Genomic DNA, 23,560 nt, shown 5'->3' with positions numbered 1-23,560 from the left:
AGGTAGACGGCACCCAGGACCAGAGCGTCAAACACGCCGGACTTACTCTTCAGATACCGGAAGCCTTCAGCCCACACTTTGATCAGGAACTCCAAGGTGTAAATCCCGGTGAGCAAGGCGGTCTCAAACACGAAGAGCTCGTGCAGATATTCACGCAGAAACTTGTAGGAATGCGTGGCACGAACCACAGCGTCGAGGACGATGGCCGCCATGATGAAGATGCGGAACCAGGGTGAGTCGTGGATCCTGACGATCAGATCTCCGGCTCTCCTCCGGTGCTGCTCGCTCTCTGCCGGTCCCCTCCCGGCGTCGCCTCGCTCGCGGTCTGGCTGCTGTGCCGTCCGGCTTCCCTCCTGCTCAGCCACAAACTGAGCTTTCCTCTCGTTCTTCACTTCTTCTGTTTTTTGCTCCATTTTTCAGTCCAGGTTTCTGTGTCTTGATCTGGGCAGAGTGTGAGGCCACAGCTGTGTGCTGGACAGGTTGTGTGTGTTTACTTTTGAAAGTTCTGCTCCAAACACGTTTGAAAATAAATGTTTTGGGGTCAAAACCATGGAAATGGAATCTGCTGCATTCTCATTCTAAACCTCCGAGAACACTTGACATGTTGACTGTTTAAACCTCACTGGACATGACAAGAATTAAAGCACAAATAATTTACTGCTAAAACATGTTTGTTTGTTTTTTTTTTTTTTTTACATTTGGACCAGCTGTCATTGCACTCGGCCGTGCAGCTCTTCATACTGTCCCTGTAATTAATTCATCACAAGGACGTGTAAAGTGACATCTCCTAAATGTATCAGTGATCAGTTTGTAGTGTTCATATCTAAAGTGACAATACAAGGTGTGTCACAACTATCGATAAAAAAGAATATTAACAGCTAAATAAAATGTTGACGGACATTGCAAAGTAAAAAATCATAAAAATGATCACACAAAAGTAATTATCAGTGTTACCATACAAGTGCCTTTGACTGGCATTTTACAAATCTGTGCATGAATGCCAAAATAATAATAATAATAATAAATAATAACAGTAACAATAACATATTAAATTAAAACAACAGCAGACTGCAGATCTCCTTTTTTTAAAACTACAAGCTACAGTGCATCCAGAAAGTATTCACAGCACTTCACTTTTTCCACATTTTGTTATGTTACAGCCTTATTCCAAAATGGATTAAATTCATTTTTTCCTCAAAATTCTTTCTTAAAAAACACAGGGGGCCTGCCGGCTGTCAGCCGGGAGGGGGGCTGCCGGCAGAGGAAGACTCCCGGACTGGGGAGACGTGGGACGGGCTGCATCATCCTTGAGCTAGTCGGAGTCCGGCGCTTCGAGCCGTGATGACAGAGGCTCAAATCTGTTGGAGAGGCTGAGGTGGGATGAGAGACCGAGTGAAGTCCTTTTTTTGCCCCTTAACACCACCTCCGACCATTGCAGTTTACAACGGGGCGTTGAGCTGCTGGGCTCCAGAAGAGAAGAGGCAGGATCCCAGGCCAGTGTGTCCTGAAGAGCAGCTTTTAACGATGAGATCTGTAGAGACTGCTCATGAGCCACGTTCAGGGTGTTTGTCAGCAGCTCAGATTGGGACTTGAGTTCCGCTGAGAGCTTTCGGATGTCTTCTCTGAGGTTGGCAATAATCCTGTCTTTCCTAACGAGTTGGTTTTCATCTGGAGGGCTGGATGTAGCCATCTGCTTAGCAAACCAGGCTAAGTTGCTACAGGCAGTCTGACTGTGACCGAGTAAAGTGGCAAAATCACTCTTCAATAGCGGTAAAAATGGTAAAAATAAATAAAAGCCCCACAGAAAGTTATGTGGTGATAGAAAAGATTAAAAATGATTAAAAGCTTAAGTAAAGTAAGTAAGGGAAAGAAAAGCAGAGAGCAAAGCAGAGAGCAAAGAGCGGTGCGTCTGCACTCCTCCGCACTCCAAGGATGAAACATGAAGTTATGGTGACAAATTCCAGCTTAAAATTTATGTTCATCAACTTTGAAATGTTCAGTTACAGATTTTAATTGTAAGTAGTCATTTAACTGAATCCAAGTAATTAGCAATAAAATTATCATCAGTAGCAGCCCTAGTTGAGATGCACTTCTGCTGGGTTCAGTCCAGTCAGATTGCATTTTTAAGGTGGTGTGGTGATAATCCCACATTTTGCTTTGTGATTCAGATGGAGAAATCAGTTCAGAGAGCTCTGGAGACATTTGATTCAGAAGATTCAGAAGTTTGCACTTTCTGCATGTACTTTGTTTTGTATGTATTTTCTGTGCATTTTATATGCCAACAATGTTAATAAAGTGATCAGATGAATGCAGTGGCACTCATAATCTCTCTTATTTTCGCCGGAAAAAAATTTGGCTAGTAGAAATTCTGATTGACTGGTAACTTTAGAAAGTTACCAGCCACATTGGCTAGTGATCAAAAAAGTTAATTTAGAACCCTGATCACCTCCCGCCTCCGGACACACCGCCTCCCGACACACCGCTTCCTGACAAAGGTTTATTTTTAAGTTTACAGAGAAAAAAGATGGTAGCAAACCAAATGTCAGGGTGAACACAGCCAAAATAACAAACAAAACAAGGTCTAATGATCAAACCTAACTTAGGCTAGGCCTACCTATTAAACAAACAAACAAAAGTACAGGTCTCTCACCTGGCTGCCAAATCACAAAGATGCTGCCGAAAAAAAAAACATAGATAGCCTGAGGAGATTCATATATGAGCAGCCGGGTAACCCACTATGTCCAGTGGCCTCCCTGGAGAAATAGCCTACCTCTCCCTGCTGCCTCCTGATCCACCTGCCTTTTATCTCCACCCAAAGCGGACACAGTGTGACAGCGCCGATGTATGGTAAATTAACAGTATACTTTTATTATTATTATTGTTTTTGTTAAAACCGACATTATAGGCATACGTCTGCGCAAAAACGCACATGTCGCCAAACGCACAAACGTCTGCGCAAAAGCGCACCTGTCGCTACACGCACACCACCAAAAGAGGAGTCCAAACATAATTGAACACTATTTTAACAATTGTGCTATTAATGGAAATATCCAATTCAACATTAACGAGCCCAAATAACCTGATGTGACATGATGATGGCACTAGATGAAAAAGCAATCTTAGTGTCTGTGTTACTTGGCAACCATTCTGTCCACTCTATCTTGCTTGGTGGAAGAATGAATAGTCTAGTTCTCAGTTTTTCTTGTGTGTTTATTTTATGGGCTATATGTAGGGTAATCGTTTTATAAAATCAATAAGCCCCTTGAAGCCGTGAGTTTCAGTGATTTTACAACTCCGCTGGGCGTCGTGCCTTAGATAAGGACGCCCCTCAGCCGTTGTAAAATCACTGTAACCCACGGCTTCTCGGGGCTTATTGCTTAAATAATGTTGCACTTTGGCGTGTTGGAGGGGCGCAAGGCTGTAATTTCGCCTAGGGCGCCAACATAGGTAGGGCCGGCACTGGTTGCTTGGCAACCATTCTGTCCACTACCTTGCTGGATTTTACGCTATGGCTTGGTGGAAGAGTAAATGGTTCTCAATTAATTATTTTGTTGTTGCATTATTCCTAATAATTTGTTGATTTTTTTTTTTTTTTCTGTAACTTTATTTTATGGGCTATATGTAGGGTAACTGTTTGTAACTGGGTAACCGGTGAGGTGTGTCGGGAGGCAGTGTGTTGGGAAGCGGGGTGTCGGGAAGCGGTGTGTCCGGTGGTGTTGTGTCGGGAAGCAATGTGTTGGGAGGTAGGGTTCTCATCGGGCCTGAAAATTATGACCCGATCCGACATTTTCGGGCCTGCTTCGGGTAATGTGGGGGATTTTTAAAAAAAAAAATAATAATAATAATAATAATTAAAAAAAAATAGAATTATGTGTTCTGTTATTGATTATGACGTTTCATTTTTATGTGATTGGTGGAGAGAGTGAGAGACTGGATTGGATTTGGAGGCTAAACTTTCAGTGACAGACAGACAAACAGCTGTGCGTGCGCAGCGCAAACAAGTGAGAGAGAGTTGCAGCAGTATCCCGCTGTGCTGGCAGACTCGGCAGCAGGGACGGTTTCTGCTATGGGCAGTGCAACTGCCCAGGGCGCAATCTATTTGGGGGCGCACGAGAAAAAAAAAAAAAAAAGTCTAAATGATATTTTTTTTGCAATCAAAATACTAACTCCTCTAGAAGCTCCACTGCCTGGTGCTGAAAAGACCTGTCCCACCCATGTTTGTTTCAGTTTAGCTGATTCTATTTCATTCATAATAAAGTTTCAGAGGGTTGCTGGTTGAATTCCGGGACCACCAAGCTGCTGCTGCCCTTTAACACGGCAGCACGGTGTGGCAGTCTGTCGGTGTTGAAGTGTGTTTTATTTTTTATGTTTTAACAGACAGATTATCTTGCATCATCATCCTAGTTTGCTCTAATAAAATGTTCTGCAGCTTAAACCAGACACAGACTGGATTCACTGGGATTTGCGGGGAAGGAAGAACGCATGGCAGCTTTGCTCTGCAAGTACAGAATCTCTCCTGTAGAGGGCGCCGTTCACTGGGTTATGGCCACAAGTGGTACAATGACATCCTGTGTTATTAACAAGTTGTAGATACATAATATAGAATACATCAGTATGGAAGTAAATCAGACAGTTCTGGTCATGACAGTGTGTCTATTGATGTGTGTGTGTGTGTGTGTGTGTGTGTGTGTGTGTGTGTGTGTGTGTGTGTGTGTGTGTGTGTGTTGATCAGAACTCTGATCAGAATCTCCTTTTATCTTGAGGAAGCTGGTAAAAAACTTTGATGTTTCAGGTGAACTTCTGATTGGAGTAAGTCAGCAGTAAATATCAGTTCTCTGTCAGCATTTGGCTTTTTTTTTTTTTTTTTTTTTAAATGGTTTATTTCCTCATCTGAAAATGAGCTGTGGGTTTCAGTGCTGCTCTCCCTCTCCCTGTTCTTATTTTTCTTTAACTGTATGACCTGAGGGCAGACCCGTGTTCAAGTGCGGGCTTTAGGGGGCTGTGCCCAACCTGATCATCAGCTGGGCCTGCCCTGAACGAAAAGCATGAAAAGGTTTTTTTTGTTTGTTTTTTTAGTAGGGCAATGTGCAATGCAACAAGCACTTTATATTTCTATACAACTAGGTACTCTAGGTATCACAAATTACCAGATAGATAGATACTTAATTCATCCCGAAGGAAATTCACAGTTTTCAGCAGTATCCACAGAGTACAAGATTAAGTAAATAAAAAAATAAAGAATAAAAGATAACACTCGAGATCTAAAGATCTAAGTACCCAATGTGCAAAAAACAATGTGCAAAAAAACAAAAAAACAGTGTGCATCGATGTAATGTGCATAGATGTGGGCAATGTGCAAATTTACAGTATAAAGCGATGATAAATAGCTGATAAATAGATGATAAAAAACCAAAAAAAAAACAGTGTGCATCGATGTAGCCTATACAATGTGCATAGATGCGGGCAATGTGCAAATTTACAGTATAAACAGATGATAAATAGCAGCAAGCAATATATACACTATAAACAAGGAATATATAAAAAATAGAAATACGAACAGTTTAAACAGCAGAGAAAAAAAATAACCTAAACCTGAGGAACAACACGCTCCTACGGAGGTTCAGGGTTGGTGTGAAACCATGAGACCAATTGTTACCAAAAGCTTAAAAATTTTTAGCCGGCGCGGGCACTGCCCCCCCGGGATCTTTAGTGCCCCTCCCTGTCATTTCTTTCTGGATACGGCTCTGCCTGAGGGTCGATCGTACGGTTCAACAAAGCAGGACAACAAAACAAAAGAAACAAGGAAGAGAAAAAAAGAGGCAGGTGTCTTTGAGGGAGAGTTTGAACGAGAGGGTTAATCAGCCTAAATGTACAGGTGTGACGGTGCGGCAGGTGTGTGTGTCGACCAGAGGAGGAGGGCTGGGCCGAGGCGACACCTCAGCAGAGGCCGGCCGTCCGGGGGCGCTGGGTAGGCGGCCTCACCCGGGCGCCAGGGGCCCGGCCGTCACTATTATTATTTTGTCACTATGTTATTTTATTCAGAATTTAAACGCACTTTACGGCCCCGCCTCTTGGCACGTGGAGCAGCAGGCAGGGGGCGGGCCCATTAATTAAAGCATCATGATGACGATTCATCACTGGGGCATACACATAGCGCGCACACAGCAGGCGCGTGCAGGGTAGGGCGCACGCATGCGTGTCGTGCACTATGTGGCGCTGGTTGCTACACGACCGAAACAGATGCTAGGAAGTAGTTTTCCGTTCTGGCACACTTTTTCTCTGGCGGACAATACAGCAGGTTCGGATGAGTAAAAAGGCAAATGCATTCTTTAATTTATGAATTAGCTGATCTAATGCTTCTTTACCCTCCTGTTCTGTTCAAATTCACTAAAATCATTTATGTTTGGGCTCAATTTGACCCCAGCAGTTTAAACCTCTACAGAATTATTATAATTACAATTGTTACCAAAGTTTATGTGTCAGGTACTTTATGTTTATTTGTTGACGCCACTATGGAAAAATATGCAAATCACCATAAAATCTCACTGATTGACCTAAAATTGGAAAGAAGTATTAATTTTGATGTTTTAATAGCTTTATATTATTTCTAAGTACGCGGTAGTACCCATCAAATTAGGAAAAGTCATTAAATATGAAGCAAAAAAAAAATATGTTAATCATTTATATAGGCCTAGAGATGTTAAACATTGACTGGGGTCAAATTGACCCCAAACATAATAGGAGGGTTAATAAATTATGTAACATGAATGAAGGCTGTATTTTTTCTCATTTCATCTCATTTCACCTGTTACCTGTTGTGTGTGTGACTTCACATGGAATTTTATAATAAATGTGACTATACTGCATTGTCTTTGCAAGAGTAGTGAATATCTCACGATGTTAATCATCTAGATTTCTAAATACATACACCTCCTGTCCATGTAGTAAATCATTTGCTTCAGTTTACAACAGTAGCCTATTGGTCTTTGATTACAGAAAAAAAAAGAAAAGAAAAAAGAAAAAAAAATCTCGCCTATTGTGGAAAGCAACAACATCATATATCTCTGCCAGTTTTTAAACTGAACCCATTTAAAGATGCAGAAGTGGCTTCCAAAATGTCCTTATCGCTCTGTGCTGTTCAACACAAAATGCTTTGAATTGGTGTGAAAAATGGAGTTGATGCTTGTGAGCCCTGCAGTTGCGGGCATGTGTTTGTTGTAAAGCATTGAACTTACAATAAAACTGAATTGAAACGTAACTTAAAGCTTAATTTATTATGTAGCTGAGCAGAATAAGGAAACAGGCTATAGTGCGTTTTTCTGGCATGTCCACCGCTGCGCACAGGACTGTGTCGTTTTTTCTTTTTCTTTTCTTTTCTTTTCTTTTTTCAGGGAGGGAGGGCGGCGGTGGGAGCCGATCATGCGGCTTGCCCCCCGGCCCGGCCGTGACTTGTTCCGCAACCGTCTCTGCCTGATCTCCATCAGTCGTCACGCCAGCGGTCTGGAACTTTCTGTGGCCCACGTCCTCAGAAGTCATGTGAGATACATCAGAAACTGCTTCAAAACATGGGCGCCGGAGCCGTTGTAAGTGAGTGGGACAAGACGCACCCACTTTTTTTGGCCCAATAATATCGGACCCACCCACTTTTAACGTCTGGAAACGACTGCATTTTCAGTCAGTAAAATCCATTCCGTGGCGCTTGCTCTTTCAGAGAAAGGTTAAATAAACTCCATACCACGTTTTTGCTGCTACCTCTTCTGCCGCGCTGCGCTCACTCAAATCCACTCCACTGCAATAGAACTCCGTATGCCAGGTTTTCACTGCTCTGTCCCTCTGTCGGTTCTCAGGCAGGCCAAGGGTTATACGACGTGATATGAAACATGGGAGCAGACTGAGCAGCACACACGGTGGGTCTGGACACAACTGTCACTACACGCTATATTGTGTCCGCCTGTTGCTTTTGAGAGCATCATGTGATTTTTGCAGCATTGAATGACAGGTCATTAGTGGGCTCAACTTTGTTGTTTTAACATTCTAACTACTGTGTGTGTGCGCGCGTGTCTGTGTGTGTGTGTGTGTGTGTGTGTGTGTGTGTGTGGCCACAGCCATCATGGCAAAGAAGAGAAAATTAACGGACATCCGAACATTTTTTAATCCACCAAAACACAAAGTAAGAGCCCCACAGCTTATTACCTTAAGGAAGAGCTGATTATAAAATGTTAACAAGAAATAAGTGAGATAAGTGAAATATGCTCCAATGCGGAAATGTTGCATATGTCATTAGACAGCGAGAAGGCAGGTGGCACAGCAAAACCGGAGCAGGAGACAGACAGACAGGCAGACTGAGGTAAGTTTGAATTTTTGTCTAGCAACATAATGAAAGGTTCTCAGCTCTCTCTCAAATTAAAATGATTTGATTAAAGTGACTGTAAAGTGAAATCCGAGATTTTATTGGAAACATTGGATAAGTTAGAATATGGTTGCTGAAAACCTGTGAAAAAACTGATAACTATAGTGCTGAACTGTGGAGTTTTAGGGTAAACTGTTTTTGAGGACAAGGATTTCTCGTTTTTTTTTTTTTTTTTTGGGAGGGGCTTGAGGGGGCTCCCTTCCCACGCGCATGGGCGTGGTTCCCGTGCGTGGGCGTGGTTCAAAGCACACGCCCCTGAGATTTTTAGGTTCTAGGGACCCTATCTTGCGCCAAAGTCCCTAAACCCGTTGTTTAGAGATTTAGCATTGCGCAAGAAGCGTTCCCTTGCAAAAGTTGCTATCTTGCGCACCTCCCGTTATCCGTAAAACACCTCCGCTACCCGCTATATTATGCATAGGCCTGTTTTGGGCATTGCGCCAGTTACACCAATCAGTGTGCCAGGTGCCATTGCCTTTAAGGGCTGGCTGCGCTATCCTAAATCCTAAATCCTAAACCCGTGATGGAGAGAGGGAGGTAGATTTTCTCAGGGGTTCTACTGAGGCTAAAGCAAGTTGGCTTTATATATATATACACATATTATATATTATAGTATAGGCGAGTTAATTCGGGAGGTGGAGCCACATGTGTCCAAGTGGACGTGTCACAAGGTTGTACTGATTGAGTAAAATCCCCGGGTCACACCACACACACACAAGAGGCAGAGGTGGAACTATGTGTAAACTAACTTATTGACAAGGTAGATTGGGCAAATAAAATATTAAAAATAAAAATATAGCACAGCTGCTGGCTTATGATAAAACAATAAAACGTGCTGGCGTAAGTGTCCAATTAAAACAGTCTTTCCTCTAAACAGTCTATATGAGTAATATACTCAGTCCATTCCGGCGGCGTCCCGGTATCAGTCCGACCGTGTGCGTGGCGAGGCTCCGTCGGGGTGCGCATTGAAGCCACCTGGGCGCTCTCTCGTAACAGCCCAAACTTTGCGGGTGGTCCCAACCACCCGCTATCCGCTTTCCCTAAAGTGTGTGCGCAAGATAGCAATTTTAGGGATAGCGCATGAAACACGCCCACGGACTCACCGCCAGGCGCAAATAACGGAGTCGGCATAACGGATAGCGGGTAACGTGGGCGCAAGATACCGTTAAGGGATAGCGAAAGTTCCTAAATCCGCAATTTGCGGGTAGCGAGTAGTGGCAGCGGGTAGCGGGTGGCACAAGATAGGGCCCTATGTGTTGCATTTAAATTTGCCTATTTGTATTCGCATGCAGACATAAATAGAAATGAAGACATCCTCTAAATTAGTCATTGTATCAATTTCTGTACTTTTAATATTTTCAAATACATGATCTGATGTGGCCAACCTCTGAAGGAAATTACAAAATGTACCCATATTTCTTCTTTTGCCACAGCTAGATAAAAGTATCAAACCATGTGTTAAAATGCACCAGAATACAGGAAATGGTATCTACTCATTACAAAATTTTCTGGGGGACGACCCCCAGACCCCTGTTAAGTTGGAACACCCACTTTTGTTTTGCTTGCACATGCTTCAAAATTAGCAAAATTGCTCTGACATGTTTTACAAGTGGTTTAGTTTTTTCCTGTGCATGTGTATGTGCTTGCACATGCGCTGCATTTTTCCACCTGCGATCCAAGCGAACACGGCCACAGTATGAAGAAAGAATGAACGAGCTAGACAGTGAATGAAGAGAGGGAGAGGAGCCACCAGAGATTCTTCATTAAAAAAAACAAACAAACAAACAAAACAAAACAAAACAAAAAAACAGGAACTGGAACAGTTGAATCGCAGTTTTCCAATGCTGTCTGTACACGTCAGCCCCCTGGGCTAATGAATGTTAGAGAGGGAGGGTGAAGGATTTTTGGACTTCCTGGACTGATCCAGGAAGTACTTTCACTGTTTTACTGCTGCTGTGCTCCTGAGATCAGCACATTCAGATCATTTATCTGAAGTTGGCATTTGTCTCTGACACTCTAGACATGGAAACACGCTCCAACAGAAGAAACCTGAGGGAGAATTTTTGTGCAGGTCAACATCTTAAGCTACCAGATCTAAAGGAGAGAGCTCAAGGCATCTGGAACAGGTACCTGTACCAAGAGAACATCCCACAATACCCCCGACCAGAGCTTCACGTCTCCCACCTGAAACATGACACAGATAAAAGAGGGTTACAGGGCATCTCAGCAGATGCAGGCCTCCGGCCAGCACCACAGCGAAGCCTGGTGTGGTGGAGTCTGGCCGTGAAACCCGAGGAGATCTCCTCAGCTGAAGAGCGACTCTTGCAGGAGGCCTTCCCCAAGCGGACAGAGGAGCAGGCCCAGGGGCAGGAGAGCTTCCTGGCCAAGTTCGCCACCTCACCCACCTTCCTGAACACCTCCAGGTTGGGATCATACCGCTTCACCCTCCCTGTGCGGGAGCTGCTGACGGCGTACAGCCAGCAGGTAAGCCCTGGGAGCCAGGTACCTGGTAATTTTTTTTTTTTTTTTTTACTAAATTCTTGCTGATTTTCATATATACACTACCAGTCAAAAGTTTGGACACACCTTCTCATTCAATGTTTTTTCTTTATTTTTACTACTTTCTACATCATAGATACATACTGAAGACATCAAATATGTGAAGCAAGATATATGGAATTATGTAGCAAAGAAAAAATTGTTAATTAACTCTAAATATGTTTTATATTTTAGATTCCTCAAATTAGCTACCCTTTGCTTTGTTGACAGCACTGCAAACCCTTGGCCTTTTCTCAGTGAGCTTCATGATGTAGTCACCTGAAATGGTTTTCACTTCACAGGTGTGCCTTGTCAGGGTTCATTTGTGGAATTTCTTGCCTTCTTAATGGGGTTGGGACCATCAGTTGTGTTGTGCAGAAGTCAGGTTGGTACACAGCTGACAGCCCTATTTGACCACTGTTAGAATTCATATTATGGCAAGAACCAATCAGCTAAGTAAAGAGAAATGACAGTCCATAATTACTTTAAGAACTGAAGGTCAGTCATTCTGGAAAATTGAAAAAACTTTGAATGTGTTCCCAAGTGCAGTCGCAAAAACCCTCAAGCGCTACGACAAAACTGGCTCACATGAGGACCGCCCCAGGAAAGGAAGACCAAGAGTCACCTCTGCTGCTGAGGATAAGTTCATCTGAGTCACCAGCCTCAGAAATGGCACGTTAACAGCACCTCAGATAAGGGCCCAGATAAATGCCACACAGAGTTCTAGTGGCAGACACATCTCTACATCAACTGTGCAGAGGAGACTGCACCAATCAGGCCTTTGAGATTTGTTTGGGCCAAAAAAAAAACAAAAAACAAACAAAACAAAACCCACAAGGACATTCCTTGTGTTTCTTGGCCAAAACAAAGTGGAAATCTGTTCTTTGGTCTGATGAGTCCAAATTTGAGATCTTTGGTTCCAACCGCCGTGTCTTTGTGAGACGCAGAAAAAGTGAACGGATGGATTCCACATGCCTGGTTCCCACCATGAAGCATGGAGGAGGAGGTGTGATGGTGTGGGGGTGTTTTGCTAGTGACACTGTTGGGGATTTATTCAAAATTGAAGGCACACTGAACCAGCATGGCTACCACAGCATCCTGCAGCGACATGCCATCCCATCCGGTTTGCGTTTAGTTGGACTATCATTTATTTTTCAACAGGACAATGACCCCAAACACACCTCCAGGCTGTGTAAGGGCTATTTGACCAAGAAGGAGAGTGATAGAGTGCTGCGCCAGATGACCTGGCCCTAAACCCAATCGAGATGGTTTGGGATGAGATGGACTGCAGAATGAAGGCAAAGGGGCCAACAGGTGCTGAGCATCTCTGGGAACTCCTTCAAGGCTGTTAGAAACCCTTTCAGGTGACGACCTCATGAAGCTCATCCAGAGAATGCCAAGAGTGTGCAAAGCAGTAATCAAAGCAAAGGGTGGCTATTTTGAAGAATCTAAAATATTAAACATGTTTTGAGTTATTTCACACTTTTTTGTTTGCTACATAATTCCATATGTGTTCATTCATAGTTTTGATGCTTTAGTACCAGTCAAAAGTTTGGACACACCTTCTCATTTAATGTTTTTTTCTTTATTTTCATGACCATTTACATTGTAGATTCTCACTGAAGGTATCAAAAACCCTGGGGCTCACTTCTGGAGCCAGGCCCAGAAGGAGGGCCCGTCAGTGAGCGCCTGGTGGCCGGGCAAGCCATGGAGCCCAACTGGGCTCAGCCCGAATAAGCTACATGGTAACCTCTCCACCCTAACCGCTGGGGTCGGGTGTGCTGCCCGTTAGGTGGCAGTGGAGGTTGGGGGCCTCAACGGACTAGACCCAGGCCTCAGAAGCTGACCCTGGGGACGCGGAACGTCACTTCTCTGGGGGGAAGGATCCGGAGCTTGAGCGGGAGGTGGAGTGCTACCAGCTGTATCTGGTTGTGGTTACTTCTACGCACAGCCATAGCTCTAGATCCTTACTATTGGATAGGGGTTGGACTCTGTTCTTCTCTGGAGTTGCCCAGGAGGATGAGGCGCCAGGCGGGTGTGGGGATACTCACAACTCCCCGGCTGAGCACTGCTGTGTTGGAGTTCACCCCGGTGGACGAGAGGGTCACTTCCCTACGCCTACGGGTTGTGGGGGGTGGCGGGGGTGGGGGGTGGGGGGTGGGGGGGGGGGGGGGGGGGGGGGGGGGGGACTCTGACTGTTGTCTGTGCCTATGCATTGAACAGCAGCTCAGAGTACTTGGCCTTCTTGCAGACTCTGAATGGAGTTCTACATGGACATAGGGATGCTCACAAGTGTATGTGGTACCAGAGCTCTCTCGGCCAAAGGTCAGTGATCGATTTTGTAATCGTATCATCTGACCTGCGGCCATATGTTCCGGACACTCGGGTGAAGAGAGGGGCAGAGCTGTCAGCTGATCACCATCTGGTGGTGAGTTGGATTCTATGGCAGGGGAAGCCTTTGGACAGACCTGGTAAGCCCAAACATATAGTGAGGGTGAACTGGGAATGTCTGGAGGAGTCCTCGGTCAGAGAAACCTTCAACTGCCACCTCCAGCGGACTTCTCCAGCATCCCTGTGGAGGCTGGGGACATTGAACCAGAGTGGGCAATGTTCAAAGCTTCCATTGCTGAAGCTGCAATTGTGAGCTGTGGTCTGAGGGTTTTGGGTGCCTCAAGGGGTGGTAACCTTGAACATTGTGGTGGACGCCGGTGGTCAGGGAAGCCGTCCGACTGAAGAAGGAGACCTTCTAGGATATGTTATCCTGGGGGACTCCCAAGGCAATTGCAAGGTACCGACAGGCCAGAAGGGCGGCAGCCTCATCTGTGGGGGAGGCAAAGCAGCCTGTGTGGGAGAGGTTTGGAGAAGATATGGAGAGGGACTTTCGGTTGGCACCAAAGTGCTTCTGGAAAACCACCTCAGGAGGGAGAGGTGGGGGACCATCCAGGCTGTATACAGCAGGGATAGGACACTGTTGACCTCAACTTAGGACATCGTCGGGCGGTGGAAGGAGCACTTTGAGGAACTCCTCAACCCAACTAACCCGCCCTCTAGGGCAGAGGCAGAGCTGGAGGATGATGGGGGATCAACGTCAATCTCTAGGGAGGAAATCACTGAGTTAGTTAAACAACTCCACAGTGGCAAGGCCCCAGGGATTGATGAGATCCGTCCAGAAATGCTGAAGGCTCTGGGTGTTGAGGGGCTGTCATGGATGACACGCCTCTTTTGCATTGCGTGTAAGGTTGGGGCAGTGCCGAAGGAGTGGGAGACAGGGGTGGTGGTTCCTCTGTTTAAAAAGGGGTACCAGAGGGTGTGTGCCAATTATAGAGGCATCACACTCCTCAGCCTGTCAGGGAAAGTTTATTCTAAGGTGCTGGAGAGGAGGGTTCCACTGCTAGTCGAACTTCAGATTGAACAGGAACAATGTGGTTTTCGTCTGGGTCGTGGAACAACGGACCAACTCTTCTCTCTCGCAGGTATCCTGGAAGGGGCCTGGGAGTATGTTCATCTGGTCTACATGTGTTTTGTGGATCTGGAGAAGGCGTATAACCGGGTTCCCTTGGATTTTGTGGCAGGTGCTGCGGGAGTATGGGGTGAGGGGGTCACTACTCAGGGCCATTCAATCCCTGAACACCCAATGCGAGAGCTGTGTCCAGATCCTCGGCAGTAAGTTGGACCTGTTTCCTGTTGGTGTTTGCCTCCACCAGGGCTGCGCCCTGTCATCAATCCTGTTTGTGATTTTCATGGACAGGATATCGAGGCGTAGTCATGGAGGAGAGAGGTTGCAGTTCGGTGGGTGTGTCCACTGCAGGTCGGGAATGAGTTCTTACCCCAAGTGAAGGAGTTAAAGTATCTCAGGGTCTTGTTCATGAGTGAGGGATCATTGGAACTTGGTACTGCTTTTGCTGTACCGCACCATTGTGACGAAAAGAGAGCTGAGCCAGAAGGCAAAGCTCTCAATCTACCGGTCAGTCTTTGTTCCTACTCTGTGTGTGTGTGTGTGTGTGTGTGTGTGTGTTTGTCCCATGTTCCAGTTCTGTGGCGGCTCAGCTCCGGCGGTGCGGGTGTTTGAGACGATCCTGTACAAACAGGAAGTGATGTACTCGGTGCTGGTCCACAGCCTCTCCAACAACCAGCTGTTCCACCACTTTCCTCTGCTGAGGGATGTCCGTGACGCCATCTGCGCCTACAGAGATTCATCTGGATGCTTCATCTGGAGGCCTCAGGCCATGTGTGGGACACACTGGTACTGCATTGTGTGTGTGTGTGTGTGTGTGTGTGTGTGTGTGTGTGTGTGTGTGTGTGTGTGTGTATCCACGTGTGTATGTGTCCACGTGTGTGTAAGAGCTCACTGAAGTTATTTCTGAGTATTTCTGTAAAAGTTAGCAAGCTAACATTAGCTAACATTTCATAAGCCTAACCTTGATCTTTTCCTAACCTTACTCATGACAGCAAACCTTTTGTGAGCCAAACTGACAGCAGAAGCCCCCCGTTCAGTTTCTGTGCTGATGTTGATGCCAGAGGAGGTTTGGAGCTCTGCAGTTACTGAAGGCTGAATTATGCTTCTGCGTAAGAAGAGCGTACGGGGGTTGTGCGAAGCTCACGGGAGTTGTGTGACCGCTGCAGAGCCTTGCCGCGCGCCTCCCAAAAATTGTAACTACAAGGACCCTACGCAGCCTCACAAGAGCTGTGATTGGTCCGCCGAAGTACATCATTTCCGGCATTTCGTTGCAACCGGCATCACATCCTGTTGTTATGCCGGCCGGCAGCGCCATTTTTAAAACAACTGTTGTGTCTCGACTTGTCGGTTGTGTTTGAAAACATTCGAGAATGCTGGATCTCGCGGAAGAACGCCTGGCCGAGGAGGTGCGCAAGTACCCGCACCTATACGACTCGTACAGAAGAGCAGCGACCATACGTCACAGGGTCTACGTTGGTGGGTGGAGAATTGCTCAGTGTGTTTCGCAGAGGTATGTTGGACACACACGCGCTGCGTAGGAAATGCGTGCTTCGCACAACCCCCATACACGGAAGCATAATCCGGCCTTGAGGCGGCAACTTTTCATGGTGCTGCCCCCTGGTGGCCGAGTCGCTGTGGTTCCTAAACGCTTCCACTTTGCAATAATCCCACTTCCAGCTGATGGTGGAATATCTAGGAGGGAAGAAAGTTGAGCAGCTGACTTGTTGCAGCGGTGGCTTCCTGTTCCATCACTATTCCAGCAGCACCTGGAACTCAGTGAGCTCTTTAGAACCAGACGCTCTGTCACTGATGTTGGGAAAGGCAGACTGCATGGCTGCTGCTGGAGGTTACACACCTTTGGCTGAATCAAACACCTGAAGTCAGCGATGAAGAGCTGTGGCTCCCTCTCTCTCTCTCTCTCTCTCTCAGGTACAAGTTGACTGAAAACTCAGATCAGAATGGTTTCGAGGTTCATCCTGCCTACAGACATCCGTTCTATGTTTGGGACAATGTTGCTGTAGCCTTCCATGTGGCCGATGGACAGGTACCCTGTTGGACAAAACTTACTAATGCAAAACTAACATGTTGCAGGAGCAGATGAACTCAGTTCTGTCCCACTTTGTCTTTTCCTCTCCAGGTTCTTCAGCTGGACAAGTCCCAGCTGAGAGAGAGCCTGAGCTTCTGTGAGAGAGGAAAACCTACTCTGGCAGAATTTGAGAGTTTTGAGGAAGCTACAGAGCTTGTTCATAAGTTGTGGCCTGATGACTTCTCACCACTGAAACGGGAATAACCAGACAGCACAAAGCCCAATGCTGACGGAGTGTATCAGCACCTGTGTTTTCACTGTATTTTCACTGTTTTTACTGCCCTGAGTGCAACTTAAATATATATATAATCACAGCACGCTATGAACGCAATGCATTCAAGACCTGTAGGTTAGCAGTTTTCTAACACAGCATAAATTAGGCTTTACGCTCATGTTTTGTAGTACAATGCTGATTGTAAATCCTTGGAGGTCACTGTCGCGACCTCCAAACGCTCAATCTCTAAATTGAAGATAATTAAAAACTACTTGAGAAGCACAACATGACAGGAGAGACAGGAGGACTCGCTATGTTGTCAATTGAAAGTGATCTGGCGAGGAAACTGGACATACAACACATAGTAGATGAGTTTGCAGAGTCGAGTCCCTTTGTGATAGAGGTGAGTCGGCCTGCTACCCCACGTAGAGTTGAATTTGTTCTTGTTCGTGACCTGATGGGCTCCCGTGACAGCTGTAATCATAATCATATCATTGTAAATGGATTTGTTAGCTACAGAGCTGCTCTGAAGCTGAAGTGGCTTCCAAAATGTCCTTGTCGCTCTCCGTGGTGCTGAACCCAAAATGCTTTGAATTGGGGTGAAAAATGGAGTTGATGCTTGCGAGCCCGCAGTTGCGGGCATGTGTTTGTTGTAAAACACATAACTTACAATAAAATTGAATTGAAATGTAACTTAAAGCTTTAATTTATTATGTAGCCGAGCAGAATAAGGAAACAGGCTGTAGTGTGTTTTTCTGGCGTGTCCACCACTGCGCACATCTGCTACTGCGCCTCAGTCATACCGGCTGTGACAACTCAGTGTCTTAGACGATGTTTTTGTGTCTTTATTGTTTCATTAATTCATGCTTTTATACGCTTTTCATACTCATCCTTTCTCCAGTCTCATTTCAAACAAACCTCACTTCCTGTCCCTGTGTGTGTGTGTGTGTGTGTGTGTGTGTGTGTGTGTGAACTCTCTGTGTTTGCTCTGGGCCAGTTTGTCTTTGTCCTTCCAGCGCCACCTCCTGGCCTTGTTGCCTGATTACCTGCCTGTCCTCTGTATCCTGTTCTGAAAGGAAAACACTGACTTTAATTTTATCTTGTGTAAGACTCGTGATTGAGTCTCTGCCTGTTCTCCATCAGTCGTCAGGCCAGCGGTCTGGAACCTGTGGCTCGCGTCTCCACAAGTCATATGAGATTCAATAGAAACTGCTTCAAAATGAGCAAAATTCAAAATTAGTAAAGTGTCTGCTGTTTTATACCGTCACAGAATTGATTGGTCTTCTCTTAATTGGCCTCGTTAGGCACGCATGGTGGTTGCTTTTGCTCTTCCTAGCGCAAAGCCAGTTAAACTATATTGAGTTGGCACTTATTTACTGTGTGGCTACCTCTTAGGGAAAGAAAATGTATTTACCAATATATTAAATGAAATATATGGAAGTATATTAGAATATATTACATTTAATATATGGAATTACAATATATTGAAATATATTTTTATATTTGAAAATGTCTTGGCAATACATGGAATAATAGTGCCGTTTTTGGTCTTGATTGCAATATATATTTATTTATATGTATCAATGTTTACATGTATGTATGTATGTATGTACATGTATGGTCTATACATTCCGTATTTCACCAATTAATCGCCCGGGCGTTTAATATGTAAAATCAACTTGTACCCCGGGCGTTTAAAAGAACCAGGCGGCTATTCGCTGCAGGCCTTTATTTATTTTTGCACCAGGTCATTATCGTGATGACAGCTACTGTCCAGCATATTTTCAGTCAGTCGATTTAATATTATGGTACACCCTTTTGTTCTAACGTTAGCTAGCGCTCTTATTTTGACAGAAAACGGAAGCGCCGCACAGTTATTGTGCGGCTAACTGTTTACTTCTGCAAAAATAAGGTGAGTAGCCTTATTTTGGGTTACCTCAATATAATGCAAATAATCGCCCCGGCAGTTATTCGGGTGGGCGTTTAATACGTAAAATGCGTGCAGACCCCAGGCGTTTATAAGAACCCGGCGGCTATTTGCGGCCCGGCGATTAATTGGTGAAATACGGTATATTTCAATATATTGGAAAATAAAGACTAGTTCCCATACATGGAAATGTATTATCTAATAGATCACATGATATTTTCCAATACACTGCAATATATTTTTGTTTCATAAGGGACTCTGTGGTACTGAGACCGTATTTCTGTTGTTGCCCATTTTATGTGGATGTACTTTGCCCTTTGTGCCCAATAATGGTAATACTGGTTCTTGCTAACTGATGCTTGTTGTAACTATCACTTGCCTTGTCTTTGTATATGTATGTGTATGTGTGTGTGTGTGTGTGTGTGTGTGTGTGTGTGTGTGTGTTTAGATCTATATATATCCTGATTTATCCATTTTGTCTGTCTTTTCTCAGACAGACACACGCACCCAAAGACACACAAACTCATATAGGCCTAAATCCATCCCATTACCTGATGTGACTGCCCAGCCATATTTCCTCTAAATAAATCCATAAACCTGATCATCCTCTCTGGAGTTTTCTTTGACCAGAATATCTTCCATATCTGCCGACCCAAACCAGACATATTTTCCTGAGGTCCTCTAATATACTGTTACTCGTCATTTTTTACAGTTGTGAAGCATCAGGCCATGTGACCTGTTTTAACCCCTGCTCTGACACATTTTTTCCTGTGCGTGTGTATGTGTTTGCGCATGCGCTGCATTTTTTCACCCACGATCCGAGCGAACACGGCCACAGTATCACGAAAGAACGAGCGAGCAAGACAGTGAATGAAGAGAGGGAGAGGAGCCACCAGAGATTCTTCATCATACAGTCACAACTGTGAACAACAAAATGTAGTCCGATAGACACAGTAGTTTCTGATGTTAGTTCACACACACACACACACACACACACACACACACACACAATCCTAGCAGAGATACAAAAAAAAAAAAAAAACAGGAACAGGAAACGATGAGTCAGTCTTTACACGTCAGCTCACTGGGCAGTTCGTGTTTAATAAAATGAGGAAGGGTCAAGGATTTTTAGACTTCGGATCCAGGAAGTACTGTCATTTATCTGAAGCTGACATATGTCCCCGACACTCTAGACATGGAAACACGCTACAACAGGAGGAAAATAAAGGAGAATTATTGTGCAGGTCAACATCTCAAGCTACCAGATCTAAAGAAGACAGCTAAATCATCAGGCATCGGGAACCAGTACCTGTACAAAGAGAACATCCCACCATACCCCCGACCTGAGCTTCACGTCTCCCACCTGAAACATGACACAGATAAAAGAGGGTTAAAGGGCATCTCGGCAGACGAGGGCTTCCGGGCAGCGTTCAGGGGCAGCCTGGTGTGGTGGAGTCTGGCCGTGACACCTGAGGAGATCTCCTCGGCCGAGGAGCGACTTCTGAAGGAGGCCTTCCCCGAGTGGACAGAGGAGCAGGCCAAGGGGCAGGAGAACTCCCTGGCCAAGTTCGCCACCTCACCTGCCTTCCTGAAGACCTCCAGGTTCGGCTCGTACCGCTTCACCCTCCCTCTGCGGGAGCTGCTGACGGCGTACAGCCAGCAGGTAAGCCCTGGGAGCCAGGTACCTCACCTGCTGCTCTGAGCCGCGCTGGAGTCGTGTGTGAAGGATAGCCCAACATGTCAGCCGTGTGTCTGGAGAAAGACACATGGCTGGGTTAGGGTTAGGCTTAGGGTTAGGGCTAACGGCTGGGTTTTATTGTCCTCAACTTCAGTTCATAGATATTATAGTACAAAGAGAGGATATTAGAGTACATACAGATATATTACAGTACATACAGAAATATTACAGTACATACAGAGGAGGTATTTATTTATTTGTGTGTGTTTAATTCTGTAGTGCATAAAGTCCTCATTATAAGGTCATTATAAAACCCTTATTGTTTTGAAAACACTGAGCAGCCTCACCCCATCTGACATTATTGATTGTCTCATTAAAACAAATGTATATGAAATAACTTTTGATTAGAGTTTATCTTTGAGTATTATGCTTTTATTCATTTCTTTTAAAGTGTTTTTATTGCATTGTGTCGTTGCACTTGGAAGACTCAATGCTAATCAATACTAGTTACTGTATCATAAAATATGAAAAATTGAAATCCTACCTTTTTATTTTAATTTTTTGGAAGAATTCTTGGGTGATGCTCTTTTATCAGTTCATGTATTTATTTAAAACCTTGGGGCCATTTTGTGGTGAAGATGAATGAAGATGAAGATATATGATCATTTTTGTATAATTGTGTGTATAATGTGTGTATAATGTGTGTGTGTGTGTGTGTGTGTGTCTGTGTGTGTGTGTGTGTGTGTGTGTGTCTGTGTGTGTGTGTTGCCTTTCCAGTTCTGTGACGGCTCAGCTCCGGTGCTGCGGGTGTTTGAGACGGTCCTGTACAAACAGGAAGTGGTTTACTCAGTGTTGGTCCACAGCCGCTCCAACAACCAGCTGTTCCACCACTTTCCTCTGCTGAGGGACGACCCTGACGCCGTCTGCGCCTACAGAGACGGACGCTTCATCTGGAGGCCTGAGGCCATGTGTGAGACACACAGGTACTGCACTGTGTGTGTGTGTGTGTGTGTGTGTGTGTGTGAGCCTCAGCGCTCAGCGACCCCGCTCTGTAACTTTACGTGGTGCCGCCCCCTGGTGGCCAAGTCGCTGTGGTTCCTAAACGCTTCCACTTTGCAATAATCCCACTTCCAGCTGATGGTGGAATATCTAGGAGGGCAGAAAGTTGAGCAGCTGACTTGGTGCAGCGGTGGCTTCCTGTTCCATCACTATTCCAGCAGCACCTGAACTCAGTGAGCTCTTTAGAACCAGACGCTCTGTCACTGATGTTGGTGAAGGCAGACTGCATGGCTGCTGCTGGAGGTTATCCACAATTTTCCTGTGGGAGTTGCTGGGGAAACCATTATCAGCAATTATGTTACAAGGATGTTTCACCCACAACCCCGGAAGCGCTCCAGGAAAATTGTGGATAGACCTGTGGTGACGGGACTGAAGGAAACACCTGAAGTCAGTGATGAGGAGCTGTGGCCCGGTGCCCATACGGTGTAGATTTTGAGTCATTCAAAGCTTCCGGGTTTCTGCAGCTTTTATTTGAAAAACAGTATGATCCAAAATAATTAGAATATAATTAACTAACTGCATGTATGCCCCATTTCTGTGAGAACAGAGATCATTGTCCAGACTTGGTCATCAAATGAAGTCGTATTCTACGCTTGGCGAGTGTCTCAGCGGTCTATGGCGAGTTCCATGTGGACGGGACATCCTGGGTTGGACGTCCCAGGACAAGAACTTGGTCACTTTGGTCACACTCGTTTTCTCCAACTGTCTAACAAATGGACTCTCTCTCTCTCTCTCTCTCTCTCTCTCTCTCTCTCTCTCTCTCTCTCTCTCTCAGTTACGAGTTGACCAAAAACCCAGATCAGAATGGTTTCGAGGTTAATTTTGTCTACGGACCTCCGTTCTATGTTTGGGACAATGTTGCTGTTGCCTTCCATGTGGACGATGCACAGGTATCCTGTTGGACAAAACTTACTACTTATTGAGTGTGTGAGAGATGCAACGATGCAGAGTCCAGTTCACAACTATAGATAGATAGATAGATAAATAGATAGATAGATAGATATACTTTATTGATCCCAAACCAGGGAAATTCTCAAAATTGTACTGGTGGAATTGTGTTTATGCTAATACCGAGTTTTCCTCTCCAGGTTCTTCAGCTGGACGAGTCCCAGCTGAGAGAGAGCCTGAGCTTCTGTAAGGGAGCGGCACCTCCTCTGGCAAAATTTCAGAGTTTTGAAGACGCTACAGAGCTTGTTCAGGAGTTGTGGCCCGGTGACTCCTCACCACTGAAAGGGGAATAACCAGACAGCACGAAGCCGCATGCTGACACGGAGTGTATCAGCACCTGTGTTTTCACTGTTTTCACTGTGTTTTCACTGTTCTCACTGTGTTTTCACTGTGTTTTCACTGCTCTGAGTGCAACATAAATATCGCTCCAATAAAGTGAAAACTGTTGAGCAGTGAGGATGGCTGTGTAGTCGTTTTTAAAGGCGTCTACTGAAGTCTGAATGTCGAGGGCTTAGTGCAGGGTTCCCCAATTAGTTTTCCTTGGGGGCCAAATTATGTCAAGGATGCCAAGTCAAGGGACAAATTTTCTGTTTCTTTTTTTCTCCAGTGGACCAGCAACAATTGTTTGTTACATGCAGTTAATGTTGCTTCTGGTATTATTATCAGTGATATTACTTGTATTACTTGTATAGTAGCAGTAGCACTCTCATTAATCATAGCCTGTGCTGTGGGTCACACAAGATTAAAAAAAAAAAAAAAAAAAAAACACAGTCTTAAAACAAAGTAAGTCTGACATCAAGGATTTAATTACTTAAATACCTCTGGACAATACTCTGTTCAACAACTGAGCCACAACTGCTCATCAACAGCTCGTCAGCACATAGTGCTCTCTCAGACTCTCTCTCTCTCTCTCTCTCTCTCTCTCTCTCTTTCTCTCTCTCTCTCTCTCTCTCTCTTTCTCTCTCTCTCTCTCTCTCTCTCTCTCACACACACACACACACACACACACACACACTGACGGAAACAGAGAAAGAAAGACAGAGACAGATTTTCAGTTTGTCTCTTTCAAAATATAATACAACAATAACACAAGTTTTGCTCCTTTAAAATATGTGTATACCAACTATCAGGCTGTAAACACCAAATAGTATTATTTGCTTTTCCTGTAGAAGACAATATAATTTTCTTTTAATTTTGTATTGTTTTATCTTTCATTTTTTAAGTTATTCTAATATTATTTTATTGT

At 44.9% G+C, this 23,560-nt stretch overlaps 2 protein-coding genes across 2 annotated transcripts; both read left to right on the top strand.

Annotated features, from left to right (window-relative positions):
- Positions 1 to 10,429: 10,429 nt before the first annotated feature.
- LOC115371033 (uncharacterized) lies at positions 10,430 to 15,408 on the top strand. Its single transcript, XM_030068149.1, has 3 exons — positions 10,430 to 10,891; positions 14,977 to 15,175; positions 15,395 to 15,408. Exons 1-3 carry the CDS (start codon positions 10,430 to 10,432, stop codon positions 15,406 to 15,408), a joined length of 675 nt encoding a protein of 224 aa, XP_029924009.1.
- A 4,410-nt stretch (positions 15,409 to 19,818) lies between these two features.
- On the top strand, positions 19,819 to 22,651 carry LOC115371246 (uncharacterized). Its single transcript, XM_030068481.1, has 4 exons — positions 19,819 to 20,292; positions 21,085 to 21,290; positions 22,142 to 22,256; positions 22,455 to 22,651. The coding sequence occupies exons 1-4, from the start codon at positions 19,825 to 19,827 to the stop codon at positions 22,605 to 22,607; spliced, it is 942 nt and encodes a 313-aa protein (XP_029924341.1). The 5' UTR covers positions 19,819 to 19,824; the 3' UTR covers positions 22,608 to 22,651.
- The last annotated feature ends 909 nt before the right edge of the window (positions 22,652 to 23,560 follow it).

Source organism: Myripristis murdjan, chromosome 14 (genome assembly GCF_902150065.1).
Source record: "Myripristis murdjan chromosome 14, fMyrMur1.1, whole genome shotgun sequence".
In the NCBI taxonomy this organism is placed as follows: Eukaryota; Metazoa; Chordata; class Actinopteri; order Holocentriformes; family Holocentridae; genus Myripristis; species Myripristis murdjan.
Note: the sequence above shows the minus strand (reverse complement) of the source record. Positions and strands in the feature narration are given on the sequence as shown.

Excerpts from the sequence above, each read along its gene's own strand:
- LOC115371033 (XM_030068149.1), top strand. The coding sequence starts at position 10,430 with ATGGAAACACGCTCCAACAGAAGAAACCTGAGGGAGAATTTTTGTGCA. Across the intron at positions 10,892-14,976 it reads TGACGGCGTACAGCCAGCAG|TTCTGTGGCGGCTCAGCTCC; the intron begins GTAAGCCCTGGG and ends CCCATGTTCCAG.
- LOC115371246 (XM_030068481.1), top strand. The coding sequence starts at position 19,825 with ATGGAAACACGCTACAACAGGAGGAAAATAAAGGAGAATTATTGTGCA. Across the intron at positions 21,291-22,141 it reads GCCATGTGTGAGACACACAG|TTACGAGTTGACCAAAAACC; the intron begins GTACTGCACTGT and ends TCTCTCTCTCAG. Across the intron at positions 22,257-22,454 it reads TCCATGTGGACGATGCACAG|GTTCTTCAGCTGGACGAGTC; the intron begins GTATCCTGTTGG and ends TTTCCTCTCCAG.